This window comes from Aythya ferina (genome assembly GCF_964211825.1).
Source record: "Aythya ferina genome assembly, chromosome: 13".
NCBI lineage: Eukaryota > Metazoa > Chordata > Aves > Anseriformes > Anatidae > Aythya > Aythya ferina.
In genome coordinates this window covers 6,440,938-6,459,002 of record NC_140311.1, presented here as the reverse complement: position 1 = coordinate 6,459,002, position 18,065 = coordinate 6,440,938, and the positions used below count along the sequence as shown (strand labels likewise).

The 18,065-nt window shown below is 61.4% G+C and overlaps 2 protein-coding genes across 2 annotated transcripts; both read left to right on the top strand.

The window, feature by feature from the left end:
- The first annotated feature begins 2,750 nt into the window (after positions 1 to 2,750).
- On the top strand, positions 2,751 to 11,456 carry XKRX (XK related X-linked). Its single transcript, XM_084534081.1, is given in 5 exon segments — positions 2,751 to 2,922; positions 7,236 to 7,291; positions 7,294 to 7,592; positions 9,263 to 9,522; positions 10,373 to 11,456. Coding segments are annotated over 5 exon segments (1,380 nt in total). The 5' UTR covers positions 2,751 to 2,900; the 3' UTR covers positions 11,116 to 11,456.
- Positions 11,457 to 12,376: 920 nt separating this feature from the next.
- NOX1 (NADPH oxidase 1) lies at positions 12,377 to 17,483 on the top strand. Its single transcript, XM_084534080.1, has 13 exons — positions 12,377 to 12,550; positions 13,736 to 13,831; positions 14,244 to 14,354; positions 14,435 to 14,519; positions 14,601 to 14,746; positions 14,821 to 15,002; positions 15,261 to 15,399; positions 15,505 to 15,597; positions 15,746 to 15,981; positions 16,062 to 16,224; positions 16,377 to 16,523; positions 16,696 to 16,820; positions 16,908 to 17,483. Exons 1-13 carry the CDS (start codon positions 12,506 to 12,508, stop codon positions 17,032 to 17,034), a joined length of 1,695 nt encoding a protein of 564 aa, XP_084390206.1. The 5' UTR covers positions 12,377 to 12,505; the 3' UTR covers positions 17,035 to 17,483.
- The last annotated feature ends 582 nt before the right edge of the window (positions 17,484 to 18,065 follow it).

Below are 18,065 nucleotides of genomic sequence, written 5' to 3'. Positions count from 1 at the left end.
TTTACACGATTTACTCCTTGCAGGCTCCCTAATCCTGGTGGGTCAGCCCAGGCCGGTGGCCACTGGGAAATGGAGTGCTGCAGCCCCTGTGTGGCTGCTCCCCTCGGCACCTCCAGCAGCAGATGTGGCGTTCAGAACAGAAATAAAGCCCAGCTGAGCAGTGCCTGGCTGGGAGCAGGGAGCTGTTGGGGACCCCGAGAAATACCCAAGAGTTTCTCAGGCTCTACTGAAGGCACTGGGCCGTTCTGCACACACACAGCTCCTGAGCAGGGCCCCAAGGAGGTGGTCCTGGCCCCAAGGCCCCCAGGCACAGATGCCTCGGCACCCCCAGGCCAGCTACAAGGCTCTGAAGCAGAGGAGGGTCTGGCTGAGAGTGGCACTGGGCTGGGAAGTGGTGACAGTAGGGCGAGGAGCTGAGCCAGCAAAAAGCACCAGCTCCTTGATCTGCAGCCCCAAAGCTCTTATGAGGCTCTTCAGGTTTCCTGTTGCTTCCCACAGCTGAGGCTGCCTTCTCTGAAGCCAGGGGAGAGGCCCCAAGGGGATTTCCGAGCCACAGGGACTTTCGGTGTGGAGAACAGGGTCCAGAGGGACGAGGACACCAGACCTGGTGAAAGGCACACCGGGGGAGCTCCCATAGACTGATGGGGTCCCAGCAGCCCGTGCCATACAGCAGCTGGCAGCAGTGAGCTGGGTTGCAGAGGCAGTGCCGGGCACCCCGCAGCACCCACGCACTGGGGCACAAAGCGAGGTGCCTGGGAGCTCTGCAGCGAGCAGGGAGCTGCAGCAGGTTAATGATTGACCGAGGAAGTTTCCACACCCATCTCATGGCCAGACACCACAGCTGCACGGTTTGGGGTGACTGTTCGTGTGCCCCACGTACGTGGCACCACCCTAGCTGCGTCAGGCAGAGGGAGAGGTGACCGGGCAGCACCCAGGGCACTGCAGGGCTGTCGTGAACACCTATTAGCTGAGCGTTTGTCTCATTTCTGCATGCTAGTAAACAACCTGCTTCCTGGCCTCCACAGCTTCCTTGCCTCCCCCTCGTGTTCATCCCCTCCTCCTACACCGAGGTGCTGCAGGATGGGTCAGCACCTCTGCCACAGCCCTGCTCCACTTCCCAGGGCCCAGCGGTGACCGTGTCCCCCGGTCCCCAGCCTTTCCCTGCTGCTCCTGTGCTCACGGCCTCACCGGTACCAGGGGCAGTGCCAGCTTTTGCAGGCAGCACGGGGCTGGGAAGCTTTTTGCTGATCTGTCTGCACCCGTAGTGCACGGGCGCTCTGGGGACGGCAGCATCTCCCTGTGCCTGGGGATGGCACTCGCCAGGTGACAGCCGGGCCAGGTGGCAGGAAGAGGCACAACCACGGGTGCTATAAATAGAGGAGAGCAATGTGGCAGACAGCTGCACAGCCTCCCAGGGGACAGCAGAGCGGGTCTCCCTCCCTGCACCAGCACATTTTGAGAGGTCTCCGCTGTTGTAACGCCTATGTCTGAAATTCCTGGCTGCAGGGACTGGGAAAAACCCCAGGCAGCAACAAAACCACCCCTCCTGACGTGCCCACAGCCAGGAAAACCTCAGAGAAACACCCCCAAAAACAGCGAAACCTGCACTCAGCTCTAGAAAGACGAGAGAGGGCCAAGCCCTCGTCGATGGGCGGTTTGCTCCTGCCCGGGACTTGGCTCGGAGCGCCGGGGCTCATGTTACAGAGCAGGCGGCTGGCAGGGTGCCCGCCTGCGCACCCGGCGCCTTGGGTGGCAGAGGGACACGCGCGTCCCCTCTCCCTGCACGCCCCGCGGCTCGGGGACACCCCCGGGCAGTGCCAACGGGGACCCAACGGGAGCCGTCCGGGTTTCCTTGGTGACTGTTGCCAGGTGAGAAACTCCGAGGCAGAATTTATTATCTTGGTGGATAAGAGGAGATGTTCCTCGCCGGGCCTGCTACCGGACCCTGTCCCGGCACCACGCTGCGCTGGACGCCCCAGTGACACCGGTGACAGCGGGGTCCCCGAGAGCAGGCTGTGCCTGAGGAGCTGGGGCTGTGCAGCCCCTGGTATCTCTACCCGGAAGGCAGCACGTGTTTTAGGGCTATTTCTGCCTGCTGGAGAGTGGCAGGAGAGGGAAGGAGGCAAAAACCACAGGGACCGCGGAGAAGCACAGATGGACGTGGGCTGGTGGGCTGCCCTGCCTCGGCTTCCCTAGACCCCGTGAGTATGCACCGAGCGGCTTTGGGTGCACTGGGACCACCACATGGGGCCCCCGGGGTGAGGAGCAGAGCGGGGAGACAGCGGTGGCAGGGCTGGGGAAGGCTGCGCATGGGGAATCACAGCTTGCACCAGCCAGATCTGACCAGAGGTGACCAGGGCTGCCTTCAGCACTGAGCTGGGGTGGCAGTAAAAACCAGGTGAGGGCAAGGACCGGAGTCCCAGCAAGTGTCTGCAAGCTGTCCTGGTCTTCTTGGGACTGCTTCGCCTCTGGACCTGCCCAAAAAGGCAGGGGCACAGCAACCGCGGCAGGGCAACGACGTGCCTGAGCTCTGGGGAGCTCAGGTGTTGGACAACAGCAGCAGGCCAGTATGCAAATATCTGCATCGCTCCTTTAATCCCCACACGGCTCTGGTGGCTAACGATAAAGCCGATCATATGGGCTTGCAAATCCTAGGAGCTAATTACACCCCAGTGCCTGGCAGTCAGGCTGGAATCGCAAGATAATTGCCACCTCCGCCGTGGAAACCTGTTGTCAGTGAATCAGGGCCCTTGCAATGTTTGCTAGCAGAGTGTGGCAGGCCAGCAGCTGCTCTGCAGCTATTTTAGGAGAGGGAGGCCATTTTTCTGGATCTCTTTTGCCCCCCCCCCAGCAGACGGCACGGCTGCCCTGAGCCCCACGGCGAACGCAGAAGCAGGGAGATGTTGATTTCAGAGCAGGCAGGTAAGTGCCCTTCTGGCCTGTGCAAACATCAGCAAGCCCCAAACAAGTTGAAACACGGCGAAGGCAGCTGAACACCGGCTCCTCCGCTGGGTTTTCTCGTCCTGTCCCCGCTCCCTGCTGCAAGGGGAAGCTGACAGCTCACTCCTGCACCGTGCACAGAGCTCGGTGATGCCCCTGCGGCAGCTGCAGGCGCTCCCCGTGCTTGCACGGTGGTTTTGCTGAGTGCAGTTCAAGGCTGCTGCTCTTTCTGCTTTCCTGCACCAGGGCGTGGGCAGGAGGAGGTGAGCGGAAAGCGTGCCTGCAGGATGCCCCCAGCCGGGTCAGCCGCTGGCAGGGCCAGGCACCGTACACCAGGTGGGAGCAGGGGAATTGGGTAATTACAAGGAACTTCAAGTCCTCCCACCTAGTTTACAGCCTCTCAGCTGGGACTGTAGCCAAAGGGCCATGATTTCAAAATGTATAAATATCACTAAGATAAATCCACCAAACAGAGGCAGCTCTATTTTCTTGGGAAGCATTCAAGCCACGAGGCAGCACAAGATGCCCCGTGCTGGGACCGTCTCCAGGGCCCCACCGACCCCCAGCAATGCCGAGCCTCACACAGCCCCCAGAGGACTTAGAGGGGTGAAGTCCTCAGACAGACCCAGGTTTTCCTCCCAGCAAATGCCTGCTTGCAGGGTAAAGGAGTGAAGCTGCAGAAGGCAAACGAAAAGGAGCAGCAAGAGCAGTCACATGAAACTGCAAAGCAAATGGAAAAAAATATTTTCCCAACCAAAAAATATTCCACAGACAGGGCAGGAAAAAAAAATTACAGCTGAGTTCTTGAGAATGCAATGCAAAGTCCAAACAGTTTAAGCTGGGAAGACTGGTCAATTGCAAAGTTATTTCCAAACTAAGTAAAAAGTTCCTGGCTCACAAATTCCTCTAAGCCCCTCCAGCTGCTCCATCTGGCCACTGCAAGGGCACAGAGCACAGGCTGCTTCTCCTGCTCACAGCACGTCTGGCTGGGAAGCGTTTTGTGATCTCTGTCCAGCGTTTTGTGATCTCCACAGGGTCTCCTGGGGATCCTCATGTCCCCACCGCCACCCCGTGCAGCACCAGCTGGATGTTAACTCCTCGGCACAAAGTGCATCCCGGGGAGGTTTCTGATCTGAGCGGGCAGCAGGGGGGGAAGCACTGCCATCCTGCGCCCCGAGCAGCTGCCTCCACCACTGCGTGCAGGGCTATATTTGGGAAGCTGGCAGCGCACTGCTTGGCATGTCCCAGAGACTTATTGGGAGCGATGTCTGCTCCGGGGTCCTAGTGCAGTGAGGGGGGGAAAGGAGAGGAAACCAATTTCAGGAGCCTGTGGGTAGTTCTCCTGCATCTGGGCTCTTTAAGGGCTGTTGCAAGTTATTCCCTGCCATCTCCATTTTTCTTCTGCTCTCCTTTTACAGGAGCTGAGCTGCTGGGCAGGCATGTGTAAGCGAGACGTGCCTATTTTCAGTGTCAGAGCCAGTGAGGGAGGCTGTTCCTACCTCTATGTATAGCCCGGGCTGTCACACACAAATGCCCTCACTCATCCACAGGCATGCAAGGGGCTGGAAAAGCTGTACAGCAAATCCCAATTTCACACGGTGCACAGGCACTGTTGCTACATCCCCGTGTTCAAAGCGCATTGTGTGAACACTGGGATTAATAAAATAATGAAGTCTGGGATTAAGAGAATAATGAAGCTGGGTTGTGCTCCAGGACAAGGCTCTGAAAACAGGAGAAGTGACAGTCCCATGTGGGGACAGCGCCCGGGGATGGCACCTTGGGCATCCTCGAGTGGTGGGACACACAAACGGTGATGCCCACAGCAAGGCAGGGGGCAGGACTGCCCGCGGGCAGCACTGCAATGGCCAGGTCCAGGGTGTTTGTGCCACTGTGCCCACACTGGGTTTGCAGAGGTACTAATCCCAGGTAGAGGGAGTGGTAGCAGGGAAGGATCACCCTCTGATACTCTGCAGACATAGATCACTTTTATGACCTGTTGTTTACCGTGCTGAGCTCTGGACAGGTAGGCTTAGGCTTGAGGGGTGACTCACAGCCTGAACCAGAAAACATCCCTCTGCCTCTCCGTGCTCAAACAGAAAATAGGATAATAACTGGTGTGGGGAAGCGCTGTGAGGCTTTGTCCATCCATTCCTCTGATGGGTACTGAGGCTCTGGGACACGGGACTGGAATTTTTGACTTCTTAAACAATTGCTCTTAAATATTTCATCATGAACCAGGGGAAGATGAAATTAAAAATACGATGACTCTGAGCCCAGGCATTGCTCAGCCGAGGGCTTGGTGACCTGCCAGACTCCTGGGGGATGCTTTTAATTTGGATAAATGGAAGTTGCATAAATGATTTAAATTGCACGTCGCCCTTGCTGCTAATACGGAGGTGTGGGAGCAGTTGGCAGTGCCACAATTTGTGCTGTCACCGGCTGAGCTCCTGGACACGCTGCGTGCCGGGGCCAGCACAGCCACTGCCTGCGCACGGCTCCCACCCTGGGTGTCCGCAGGAGCTGCCCGGCTGGTGGCAGGCTCGCTCGCTTGGACCCTGCTCCCTTTGCACTCTGTCCTGCTGTTTTTTTTTGGGGGGAGGCTCTTTTCCAGAAACACCTTGAAAATATGTAACTATCATACCAGAGCTGAGAGGGAAACATGTAGGCTTCCCGTCCCCTCCGGTCGGGCCAGTCTGTGTGAGCTCAGAGTGTTTGTGGGCTCCTCAAGCAGCTGTTTGGTGCTGGGAGGGAAAGAGTGGAGCAGCCGCAGCAGGCGGGGCTGCTGGTCTGCGGGAGCTGCCATCGGGGAGATGCAACCTCCGAGGTCTCGGGCGGTTTCAGTCTCAGCTCAGCCTCTGATAAACCCAATAGCCCTGGAAACGCTTCCATCCCGGTAACGTGGGGGCAGCTCTCACTTGTGGGGTTCGTGGGGTTTCATGCTGCAGGGGAAATGAGCTTGTGCTGTGCGTGGGGCCGGGCAAGTGATGGGCACAGCATCGCCACTGGCTGCTCCCCTGCTGTCAGCGTGGGCACCTGCCGAGGGCTGAACACCCAGTTGCTCTTAAAAGATACCTGAGGCTTCCCGGTTGTTCTAAAGCGGGGAGAACTGGCTGACCTCAAGCACTCCTTGCCTCGTCATGTCTGTCCCAGCCAGCCGGCGTGTGCCCAGCCCGGGTTGAGTAATCTGGCAGGCAGAGAGCTCTTGGGGCAGGCAGCTCACAAGCATCGCCGCAGAGGCTGCTGCCTGCGCTTGCACTAGCTCATGGGGGAGGCTGGCAGAGACCTGGGCAGGCAATGGGGGCTCTGGGGGCAGATCAGGGAGCCCCATGACCACTGGTGCTGGGAGCAGCTCAGCCAGCCTGTGCTTTCCCATCACCATGATGGCAATGGGAAAGGCACTCTACTCTAAGCCATCATGGTCTCCCACCTGGATGCTTGCAGGAGCCACATCTCCTCTGTAACATCCGACCCAAATCCTCAGGCCAGCCCTACACATATACCCTGTCCCTCCCAGCCACAAACTGGGGTGCCCCTGCACCAGCAGGACTTGTGAGACAGCAAAATGCTCCCTGCACTGGCACTGCCCTTGCTCTCATGTACTGACCCACAAAATAGGGGGTCACAGGCAGTGGGTGCCGTGGCCCAGCCCCACGCACCCTTCTCCTGGGCTGGAGCTCATGGTTAGCCCCAGAACTGCAAGGTATTGGGTGCAACTGGCCTGCCTGTGGGGCAGGGCTGGCATGCGTGCTGGGGACCCCGCTGTCCCCAGGACACAGCCTGACACCTCTGCCCTTGGGGACCTCCCCATGCTGCTGCACCTTGGGCTGCTGCGAGCTGGGAGGACTTGGCGCATGGGGGTGGTCCCGGGGGGCACCCGAGATGCTCAGGGCACGCAGGGGACAGCACAGGGGACAGCAGGGCTGGGGTTCCCGGGGAGGGTGTCCTGGGCGCGGCAGGGGGGCGTCCCCAGCAGGGATGGGGCAGTGATGGGGTGGAAAGCCCCCGGCAAAGCTAGGGGGCGTCCTGGGGAGGGGGCTCCGGGGCAGAGCGGGGGGCCCGGGGAGGAAGGTCCGCGTCCCTCCCCTCCCCGTCGGGGCGGGCCCGGGAGCGCTGCCGGCGCCGCCCGCCCCCGCCCCAACCGGGGCCCGGCCCGGCCCGGCCCGGCCCGGTACAGCACGGTCTGGCGGGGCCGTGCCGTGCCGTGCCGGAGCAGCGGCTGCCCGTCGGGGCACCCTGCGGCGGGGGCGCTGCGCTCCTCCCCGCCCCGCAGCGCGGCTCCTCTCTCTCCGCTGCAGCCCGGGATGGCGCCGCCGCGAGGCTGAGCCGGGCCGGGCCGTGCCGGGCCCCGGTTGGGCCGGGATGGACGGTCCGGGAGGGGGGCAGCTGCCCACCGCCGCCCCGTCGCGGGCGAAGCTGCCGCTGGGCATCGTTTTCTCGACGGCGCTGTTCTGCGGGGAGAGCGCGGCGGCCGCCGTCCTCTGCTTCTCCTACAGCCACTCCGACGACCGCTTCTGGCTGGCGCTCACCGTCTTCTTCATGCTCTGCCCCTCCGTCCTGGTGCAGCTCACCCTCATCTTCGTGCACCGCGACCTCAGCCGCGACCGCCCCCTCGTCCTGCTCATGCACCTGCTGCAGCTCGGGCCCATCATCAGGTGAGCGCTGCGGGGACCCCGGCACGGCACGGACCGGCACGGCACGGCACGGTGCGACCACCTTTTCCTCCCCCATCCCCGGGCACCCGCTGCTAGCAGAGCCCCCCCCCCCCCCTGCAGCAGGTGCCCAGCACAACGGGACAGCCCCCGGGGGCTCCCCGGTCCCCTCCCCGGTCCCACTCCGGTGCCGGCTGCCTGCCGGACCCCTCTGGGCACAACCCGGCTCTCCCAGCCTGTTGCATGTCCGCTGCCAGAAGTGCTCCTCAGGCAGCTGCTTTTTGGAGATAGCACTTCTCTTCCCCTCCCACTTTGGGTTTTGCCATCGCCTCGCTCGGGCTCACGCTCGGAGCACAGATGCAAATCCCTGCCGGGGTGTCCGAGGGTGAACAGCAACCAGGGTCCTGCCTCGGGAAAAGGTCCTGGGGCTTGGGGAAGGTGGGGGGCTACGGGACACGGAGGAGAGGAGCTGGGGACTGCCACACCCCCGTGGGGAGAGGAAGGTGAGGGGGTGGATGTTGCACAAGCCGGAGAGGTGCCGCTCTCTCACTCCTCGGGAATGCCGCCGTGCCTCCCCAGCTGGCTTCACCCGCCGTGCACGGGCAGGAACATCGTGCTGGCCCCAGAGCTTACCAAGATCCCTGGCACACGGGGCTCCTTTGACACCAGCAGCCACATTTTGGGGAGCACCAGCAGCAGAAGGGCTGTGGGTTTATGTTGGACTATGCTGGCCCGTGGTGGTGGCGTGGCTCTTGCCACACTGACCACAGCCACTTGGAATTGCTACGATGGGGCTTGGATGCTTACAAGAGGTGTGCAGAGCTGCTGCAGCCGGCTCCTCGCGCAGCAGAGTGAGCCCAGCCTGCTGAGAAGGTCTGGCAGGGCACCACACGCCAGCTTTGTTGCCCTTGAAGCCAGGCCGCTTGGATGAAATCATTTTCCCGTTAGAGTCTGGAATAAGCCGCGAGCACCGACTTGATGTGGCAAAAGCATTGATCCAAAAACCCTCCTTCCATTTAATGGGTCTGAAACAGAACGACTGCTGCTCTCCTCATAAATAATTACCTCCTGCCGGTCCCCGAGCCAGCTTGTCCCGGGCAGAAGCCAAGCCTGCCGCATCAGTCCTCCACTGGTTGCTCCTTGTCCACGCACGCTGCTGGCGTGGGTGTGAGGCCCAAGGAGAGCAGAGGGGCTGGAGGCTGCTGTGCCGCAGGGGCCTGGCATCGGGGAGGCAGCAGTGGAGCAGTGCGGAAGGGACCAGCCTCTCCAGAGACGTGCGGGTGCTCTGCAGGGACGGGCTCAGGAAGCGCCGTGTTATCTGCCCATCGCAACCCCCTTCCACCCAGCTGTCTGCTTCCTGCCTCCACCGAGGAGGAAGCGCAGAAGACTTTTGGTCAAGAGATCAAACACAGTAGCAAATCGTATTTGTTGCCTCCACATATGGAAAGAGGCGTTTTTTTGTGCCTGTGGGGTGCACAGCAGCAGAAAAACAGAGCCAGGTGTGATAAATCCCGTCCCTTACGTCCCTTTCACTCCCAACAGAGCTACTGTTCCTGTATCACCTAAGCTGTACCCTCCTCGCTGCCGGTCCCTTGTTGTCCCTGTGCCCCAGAGCACCAGAGCAGGACGAGGGGCCGGGGAGCAGCATGGTGACAGTGGCCATGTCCCCGCAGGTGCGTGGAGGCCCTGGTAGTGTACTGCAGGTCAGGGAGGCAGGAGGAGCCCTACGTCACCATCACACGCAAGAGGCGGCTGCGGAAGGGCTATGAGGTGGAGATGGAGCAGGAGGTGGGCCACTCCATGCGCCGGCTGGCCACCCACCGCAACGCCTTCAAGCGCATGGCGGTCATCCAGGCCTTCCTGGGCTCCACCCCGCAGCTCACCTTGCAGCTCTACATCAGCATCCTGGAGAAGTACGTCCCCGCCGCCCGAGGTAAGGGGGTCGGGGCCATGTGCCGGGCACGTGGGGTGCAGGCTGCTGTCCGCAATGGGCACGTGGGTGGGGAGGGCATGGTGACACCTCCTCGGCTGCTTGTGGTGGTGTGGCATCCACGTCACACTCCACGGGTGCACCCTGGCCATCCCTGCCTGCCCCAAACGGGGAGCACAACCTGCAGAAGTTGGCGCCTGCCTGTTCCTGGTTTGCTTTGGCCGTGCCAGCTCTCTGCTTGCCATCTTGGCGTAAAGCTGGGGAGGGGTGACAAGAGCTAGCTGTGACCGAGGTGCTCCCAGCTCCGGTGCTTGCCCTGCAGAGCCGTGTAACCCCCCTGGCATTGTGCCCTGTATAAACGCTGTGCCCCTGCCCCACAGGCAGCAGCCTTTGGGTGAGCTGTACCGTCAGCCACCTTTGGAAGCCAGGCTGCTCCTGCTCTGCTTTGGTTACTTGATTTTTCAGGCTATTGGGGGTCCCCAGCACAGCAGTTCAGGGGTTCTGCCACCTGCTCGAGGGGTCAGTTATGTGCTCTGGTGCTCCCTGCATCAGACCCAGCTTCTAACCTCTGCTGCAGTGTGCCAATGAGCCACGTGCGCAGGGGGGCCCTCGTGCCTTCTCAGATCTGAGCATCTGGTGAAGATCGCTGACCCTCTCTCCCCTGCAGTGCTGAATGCCCAAATATTTGCACAGGCTCCAGAACAGGTAGCAGGGTAGAAACCCAAATAAACCTCATGGCTGATGAGGAGGAAGGTGGTTTCGTTTGTGCTGGCTGCTCTGCTGGGGACCAAGTGCACTGCAGCCATGAGCATCCCCCAGCACTGCCTGAATCCCCTGCCCTCTCCCTCTGCAGCCGTCCTCATGGGGATCTGCCTGGTGTCCGTCACCTACGGGGCGCTTGTCTGCAACATCCTGGCCATCCAGGTCAAATACGATGACTACAAGGTCCAGCTGCGGCCGCTGGCCTTCCTCTGCATGGTGCTGTGGCGCAGCCTGGAGATCTCCACCCGCGTGGTCGTCCTGGTGCTCTTCAGCACCGTCTTCAAGCACTGGATCATCCCCATCGCCTTGGCCAACCTGCTGGTGGTCTTCTTCCTGCCCTGGGTGCAGTTCTGGCGGAGCGGCACGCGGCTGCCCGACAACATTGAGAAGAACTTCAGCCGGGTGGGCACGGTGGTGGTGCTCTTCGCCTTCACGCTGCTCTACGCCAGCATCAACATGTTCTGCTGGTCGGCCGTGCAGCTCAAGCTGGCCGACCGGGACCTCATTGACAAGTCGCAAAACTGGGGCCTCCTGGCCGTGTACTACGTGGTTCGGCTGGCGGAGAACGCGGCGCTCGTCATCCTTTGGTACTTCTTCAAGACGGACGTCTACGAGAATATCTGCACGCCGCTGCTGGTGGTGCAGCTGCTGCTCGGCTACTGCCTGGGCATCTACTTCATGCTGCTCTTCTTCCAGTACCTGCACCCGTGCCGACAGCTCTTCCGACGCAACGTTGCTGATTTCCTGCACTGCGTCTGCTGCCGGCGGTCCCCGGGCAGCCCGGAGCGCCTTGAGGCGCCCCACGAGCCCGGCGTGAGGCACAGCATCGTGTGAGGCATGGCCTGGGGCTGCAGGCTACAGACAAAAGGGGATGGGGCAGCATGAACCATGCTGAAGACAGCCGCTCCCTGGCCCTACAGTGGCCACGGGTCCAGGTGCCCTCAGCTGAGCACTGGTGGATCCCCGTGGTGGCAGGGGACAGGAGGGCGCCTGCCTGGACCACGTGCCCCAGCACGCACAGGAGGGACCTTCGGGGTGTCCAGACCCCATGGGGCAGCCAGCGGGGTGCGGGGCATTGGGGTGCTTGGTCCCCACCCTGGTTCCTTTGGTGACCCCAGGGACGCAAGGGCTGCTCCGGGACTGTTTTGAGCAGTAAAGAAACTTTGCTGTGGCTCCGCGTCCGGGTGCTGGCAGGCGGCTGGTGACTCACGTGCGGGTGGGGATCGTTGAGACGGGGCTGGCCTGGGTGCACGTAGCCCTTGCTCAGGCTGCCTGCGGGCCCCAGGAGGGAGCAGGATGCAGCCGGGCCCTTTCCAGAGCAGTGGAGGTCCCACAGCCCACCACCCGTCCTGCCCAAATGCTGCGGGATAGCGCTTGCCCTGCTCTGGGGCTGATAAGGTGCAGGAAGGCTGTGGGGTAGGGAACGGCCTCATCCTGCACCTCTGCCAGCATGGCCCTGGCTGCCGGCCAGGAGCGACCCCGACTCCAGCATGGAGTGATCCTGCCCACGCTGTTCCCACAGGGGCCAGGCCCTAGCACCAGTTGGCATCCCTGACACCAGGTCAGGGCCCTACTGTTGAGCGTAGCCCCCCCAGCAGCCCTTTGTAGGTCCACAGCTGTCTGGGAGGTGCTGGGTGCCCACAGGGGCTCAGCACCATGGGGCACTCACTGGGTAGGAGCTCACTGCCCTGGTGCTGAGCCCAGGTGTGATCCTGGTGGCAGCATGGCCGTGCCCCTATGACACTTGTCCTCCTTTTGCATTTTTTTTTCTCTTGAAACGTGACAGCAAAGGTCGGCCCACGCCAGCAGGGAGGGCTGTGTTTGCGGAATAGAGCACGTTACTGACCCTCCGCAACTTCCTGGCACCAGGAAGTTCCTACCTTAAAAAAAAAATAATAAATAAAACACTTTGTCCCCAAAGGCCTCGAAGGAAGGAGAGGAGCGGGGCAATGCCCCGAAGCACCCGCCCCAGCGGCGGTGTGGCCGGGAGGGACCCCTCCTTGGAGGGAAGCCCCAGCACCCTGCCCCACCGGGGCTGCAGCACAGCTTTCCTGGAAGGTGGCCTTTGAAACCGTGCCGGCATTTCCTCCAAGATGCTGTGGGGGAAAGTCCCCGCAGTGCCGTTCCCAGGGCCGGGGCCATTTCCAGGGCCTGCTGCCTCCATAAAACGCGGGGAGGGCGGCAGCAGGCAGCAGCAGGCAGGGGCAGACAGGCACCTCACAGCATGGGCAACTGGCTGGTCAACCACTGGTTCTCGGCCGCCGTCCTCGTGAGTCCCTGGGGCTTGGGGTGCTGGGGTGATGGAGGGGCAGGGGCTGCGTGTGGACTGGGGGCTTTGGGGGGAAATTGGGGCTGTCCTGGCTTGGTCTGTCAGCCACGGAGGAACAAATATCCCCTTGGTTTGTGTGCGGTCCCGAGGGTGGCAGAGGGGTGGCTGTGGGTCCCATCTGAAGGAAACAGGGAATGAAAGGAAAGGTGGGTCCTGGTGCTCAGGGTGCTGGGTGAAGCCCGCAGGGGTTCTTGAGGTCTTGGCTGCCTCTTCCCAGTCGCAGCCCAAATGCCAAAAATCATCAAAGCCCTACAGCAGGGTGGGGAGGTAGTGCACCCTTCCCTGAGGTGTTCCCCCAAAACTCACGAACAGAGAAGAGTGAAAATTAAAAATCCCGCTGCTTTTCTCAGCTGTTTTGGCCGGGGAGACTTCCATTTGCATTTTCTTCCCATGTGAGAGTGGGAACCTCCCACAAGAGCCCTTACTGGAGCTGGGAGCCTGCAGCCAACAGGAAAATCCCCTGGTGCTGCGCTGCACGGTGCCCGAGGAGCTGGAGCATCCACAGCGCTGCCGCCACAACAGCCAGCTGCAAATACTTGGGAAAAAGATGGGGGGAGGGTTTACAGAAAATTGGGTTATTTGCTTTTTTAAAAGTGTTAAACGAAAACTGAACCCAAGGCAGAGTAGCTGTGGGAGCTCTGCAAAAACTTACCAAAGTGAAATAGCCCAGCTCCAGCGCCGCATGGAAACTGGTGCAGGGAAGCAGGGCTTTGCCGCGGGGACAGCAGCACTGTGGGACCAGGGCAGGTGAGTTCCTGCAACATTTCCTCCTCCCGGCCCTTTCCCGCTCAGTCCTTGCCACCCTCAGTGCCTGCCCTGGGCCCTTCCCACTCGCAACAGCCCCACGTCGTGCAGATATTTCCTTTATCAGTCTTTCCTCATTCCCCGTGTGAGGGTGATGCACAAGGATGTGGGTGACAAGACAGTTATTTTGCAAGACTTCCCGCACCTCTCCTCACCTTCGCTCCCCCGTCCCATCGATTCCATGCTGATGCAGCAATCACCATAAGGAAGCGGGACGGGACGCAGTCCTGACGTCCTCTGTCTGTGCCGGCACCCATGTGCTGCAGCGTTAAGGGGTCCTGGGGCCAGGGTCCCTCACGAGCCCTTGGCTTCCCCCTGCAGGCAGCCTGGCTGGGCATCAACGTCTTCCTCTTCACGTACTACTTTCTGTTCTTCGACCAGGATGAGCGGTACTTCTACACCAGGGCCATCCTTGGGGTAAGGTGCTCCCGGCAGCACCCTGCCTGTCCCAGAGCCCTCCTGGCTGGGCTGCAGCGGGGCAGGGGCTGTAGCACCCCAAAACTCTTCCTTATCCTATCCTCTACCATTGCTCCATCCCAGTCCCTGCCTTGATCCCTGCTCCCAGCCCAGCATCAGTCTGTACCAGTACCCATCCTGCACCTGCATCCCCCAGCCCCAGCCCAGGATCGCTTGGTCCCAGCTCAACATCACTTGGCCCCATCCCATCCCATCCCATCCCATCCCATCCCATCCCATCCCATCCCATCCCATCCCATCCCATCCCATCCCATCATCACTTTTCCCAGCATGGGGCAGCAAGGCTGCAGGCGGACGCACCGTGCCCAAGGCACAGTGACGCTCACCCCATCCGCACCTCCCCTCTCCCCAGTCTGCCTTGGCGTGGGCCCGGGCATCGGCCAAGTGCCTCAACTTCAACAGCATGCTGATCCTGCTGCCCGTCTGCCGCAACCTGCTCTCCTTCCTCCGTGGGACCTGCTCGGTGAGTGCCCCACAGGCAGCCCCGCTGCGTGGCCGTCCCTGTCCCCGTCCCTGCCCCAACCCCGCTGTCTCTCCTTGCAGTGCTGCAGGCGAACGCTGCGGAAGCAGCTCGACCACAACCTCACCTTCCACAAGCTGGTGGCCTACGCGCTGGCCCTGTTCACAGGTACCGTCCTGCCCCTGCCCCGCGTCCCCTCCGAGCACCGCGGGGCTGAGGGCAGCGGGTGACCGCCTGTCCCCCTCCCAGCTGTGCACACCATCGCCCACCTCTTCAACCTGGAGCGCTACAACGACAGCCAGCAAGCCACCGACGGCAGCCTCGCTGCCATCCTCTCCAAGATGCACCTGAAGAACAGCAACAAGTGGCTCAACCCCATCCACTCCAACCAGACGGTGAGCGCCGGTCCACTGCCAGCTGCCTGCTGTCCCGTGCCCTCGCTCACCCCGTCCCTCTGCCACCCCTGCAGACCGTGGAGTACGTGGCCTTCACCACCATCCCGGGGCTGACCGGGGTCATCATCACACTGGCGCTCATCCTCATGGTCACGTCCTCCACTGAGTTCATCCGGAGGAACTACTTTGAGGTTTTCTGGTACACACACCACCTCTTCATCGTCTACTTTGCTGGCCTCGTCATCCACGGCATTGCGTAAGGCTCCCAAAATGCTCCCAAAACAGCAGCAGGCAGCATAGCAAGGGGCAGTGGCCATAAATAGCTGCCTGGGGGGCTGGGGTGGCCTTGGCTGCCTCAGGAGGCTGGTGCAGCGCTGGATGGGGTGCAGCAGGGTGGTGAGATCGCCATGCAAGGGGGGTTGCAAGCCTCAGCTAGCTTAAGGCCAGCTGGCCCTATGCAGCCCATGACTGGGGTGGGAGAGGGTCCCTGTGCTCACCCCCTGCCTCCCTGCAGCGGGCTGGTGCGCGGGCAGACGGAGGACAGCATGGAGGAGGTGCACCCACGGCGCTGTGCCGAGTACCTGGTACAGAAGCACGAGGAGTGCAGGCACATCTGCTGCAAAAACCCCGAGTTCAGCAGCATCCCTGCAGAGGTAGGGCAGCGGCGGGATGGGATTGGGGCTGTGGGGGCCCCAGCTCCCTTAGTAGGAGTGCACAGCCCAGGATGCTCCAGCCCTTTGCTCTCCTCCATCCTACAGTCCTGGAAATGGGTTCTGGCTCCCGTCATCCTCTACGTATTTGAACGGATCCTGCGGGTCTGGCGTGCGCGGCAGAAGGTGGTGGTCACCAAGGTAGGTGGTGCTGGAGCCAGGGAGGGAGGAGACGGTGCTGCAGCCCTCGCTGGGGTGGCTGCACGGAGGTGAGCAGGGGCAGGGGCCGCTGCCAGAGCCCAGGTGACGGGGACAGGTTGGGTGCTGAGCCCTGCTCCCTGCCCCCCAGGTGATCATGCACCCTGCCAGAGTGCTGGAGCTGCAGATGCAGAAGAAGGGCTTCCGCATGGAGGTGGGGCAGTACATCTTCGTCAACTGCCCCGCCATCTCCCTCCTGGAGTGGCACCCCTTCACCCTCACCTCGGCGCCCGAGGAGGATTTCTTCTCCATCCACATCCGGGCAGCCGGGGACTGGACAGAGCGCATCATTGACACCTTCCAGCAGCAGAAGCCGGAGATGCCCAGGTAGGCTGGGGAGCTCCCAGATGGACCATCCCAAAGGTTCGGGGAGGCCGTGCCTCTCACCCCGGCCCTTCCTTGGCCAGGATTGAGGTGGACGGCCCCTTTGGCACGGCCAGCGAAGACGTGTTCCAGTACGAGGTGGCCATGCTGGTGGGAGCAGGCATCGGTGTCACCCCCTTCGCCTCCATCCTGAAGTCCATCTGGTACAAGTTCCAGCAGGCTGACCAGACCCTCAAGACCAAGAAGGTACCGGCTGCAGGACCAGCTGGCCCCAGCCCTTGGGTTTTTCCAAGCTCAGAAGTGCTTGGAAGGGGAACTTCCTCAGCATCACGTCCTTCCCCTGCTCCTGCTCCACTCCACCTTGAGTAACGCTGCTTCCCTGTGCCATCGCATCCCAGATTTACTTCTACTGGCTCTGCCGGGACACGGGTGCCTTCGCCTGGTTCAACGACCTGCTCGCCTCGCTGGAGCAGAAGATGGTCGAGTCGGGCAAGGCAGACTTCCTCACCTACCGGCTCTTCCTCACCGGCTGGGACACCAGCATCGTGAGTTGGCTGTGGGTGGGCATGACAACAAGGGGGGGACGCCTTGCAGCTGAGCCCAGGAGGAAAGGCAGGGAAAGGCTTTGCCTCTCAGGCATTTGGTGCTCCTCCAGGGGAAGGGACTTGCAGGCGGGCTGCTGGTGGTTGGTGTCCTCACCCTCCCCGCTCCGTGCAGGCCAACAACGCGGCGCTCCACTACGACACTGCCACGGACACGGTGACGGGCCTGAGACACAAAACCATCTTCGGGCGGCCCATGTGGAACGCTGAGTTTTCAGCAGTGGCCACGGCACACCCCAGGTCAGAGCTGGGACGTGGGCGCTTGGGGTGCTGGTGTTTGGAGGCCTCCCCTCCTCCCCAGCACCCACAGCCCCTCGCTGCATGCAGGTCGGTGGTCGGTGTCTTCCTGTGCGGGCCGGGGGCGTTGGCAAAGGACCTGCAGAGATCTTGTCACCAGCACTCCAGCCTGGACCCCAGAAAGGTCAAATTCTACTTCAACAAGGAGAACTTCTAAGTGGAGCCGGGCTGGGACCGCAGCCATTGGAGAACAGACAGCCTGCTGCTCTTGCATCTCTTTTTGGAGCGAGTCTGCCTGAGCAGGGACGAGCATCAGCCGAAAAACACACGCACTGAAACCGGGCAAGACAGCAAGGTCCTCCCTCACAAGGAGAAACTCCAGGTTCCAGGACTGCTGCCTTCTTGACCCAACCTACAAAGGGTTCCTGTGAGGGGAAGGAGCCCAGCGCACAGCACAGCCCACGAGGAAACCAGAGACATGTGATGGTGGCACTGGGGCAGCACAAGGGCTCACAGCCAGAGGCAGGGGGAGTGCCCAGCGGGCTGGGCAGAGCGGGTGGGAGATGGACACGCCGAGCAGGCACCGGGGACCACACCTGCCCCTCGGGGTTTAAACAGTCCTTTCCCTACACTGGTAAATTAAACTTGCTTTCCTTTGCAGTAAAAGCCACGGGTGGTGGCTCAGTCTGTGCAGGTAAAGGGGGGCAAAGAGTGGGTGCCCTTCATACAGGGCTGCCATAAAAAGGCAGGGTTTGTAATAAACCTGATGGGGTAAAGTGTAGGATGTTGGGGCTGCCTGCCTGCCAGCCCTCTTCCTCCGCAGGAGCTGAGCAGTACCAGCGAGCCAAGCTTGCACAATCCACAAACCAGTGCAGCCAGACTTTAAATGCAAGGGCAAATTCTGCTCGAGCACATGCAGAGAGGAGGGAAAAAGCACCCTCGTGGAGCAGGCAGGTATGGTAAGCGATACAGCAATCGGATATGGAGCCCTTCTGCCCTCACTGGCAGGAACAGAAAGCTGAGCTCTACAGCAGGGTGCTCAGCCCGTGCCATGGGACACTCACTGCTCTGTCCTTGGGCCCGCGGGCTGCCTTCATCAGCCAGACACCTCCTCCCTGCAGTCTGCTTGCCTGGTTCGATGGCAAGTCATCTTCCAGCAGGGAAACACAACGAGACAGTACCTTTGCTGCAAAGAAGCCCTCAGGAAGGCAGACGGAATTTGCCTCCAGCACTTGTTACCCACGCCTG

What these genes read in the sequence shown, in the direction of transcription:
- NOX1 (XM_084534080.1), top strand. Translation starts at nt 12,506, where the DNA reads ATGGGCAACTGGCTGGTCAACCACTGGTTCTCGGCCGCCGTCCTC. An exon ending in CGCGCTGGCCCTGTTCACAG is followed by an intron (nt 14,520 to 14,600) that starts GTACCGTCCTGC and finishes TCCCCCTCCCAG; the next exon opens with CTGTGCACACCATCGCCCAC. An exon ending in CAGAAGCCGGAGATGCCCAG is followed by an intron (nt 15,982 to 16,061) that starts GTAGGCTGGGGA and finishes TTCCTTGGCCAG; the next exon opens with GATTGAGGTGGACGGCCCCT.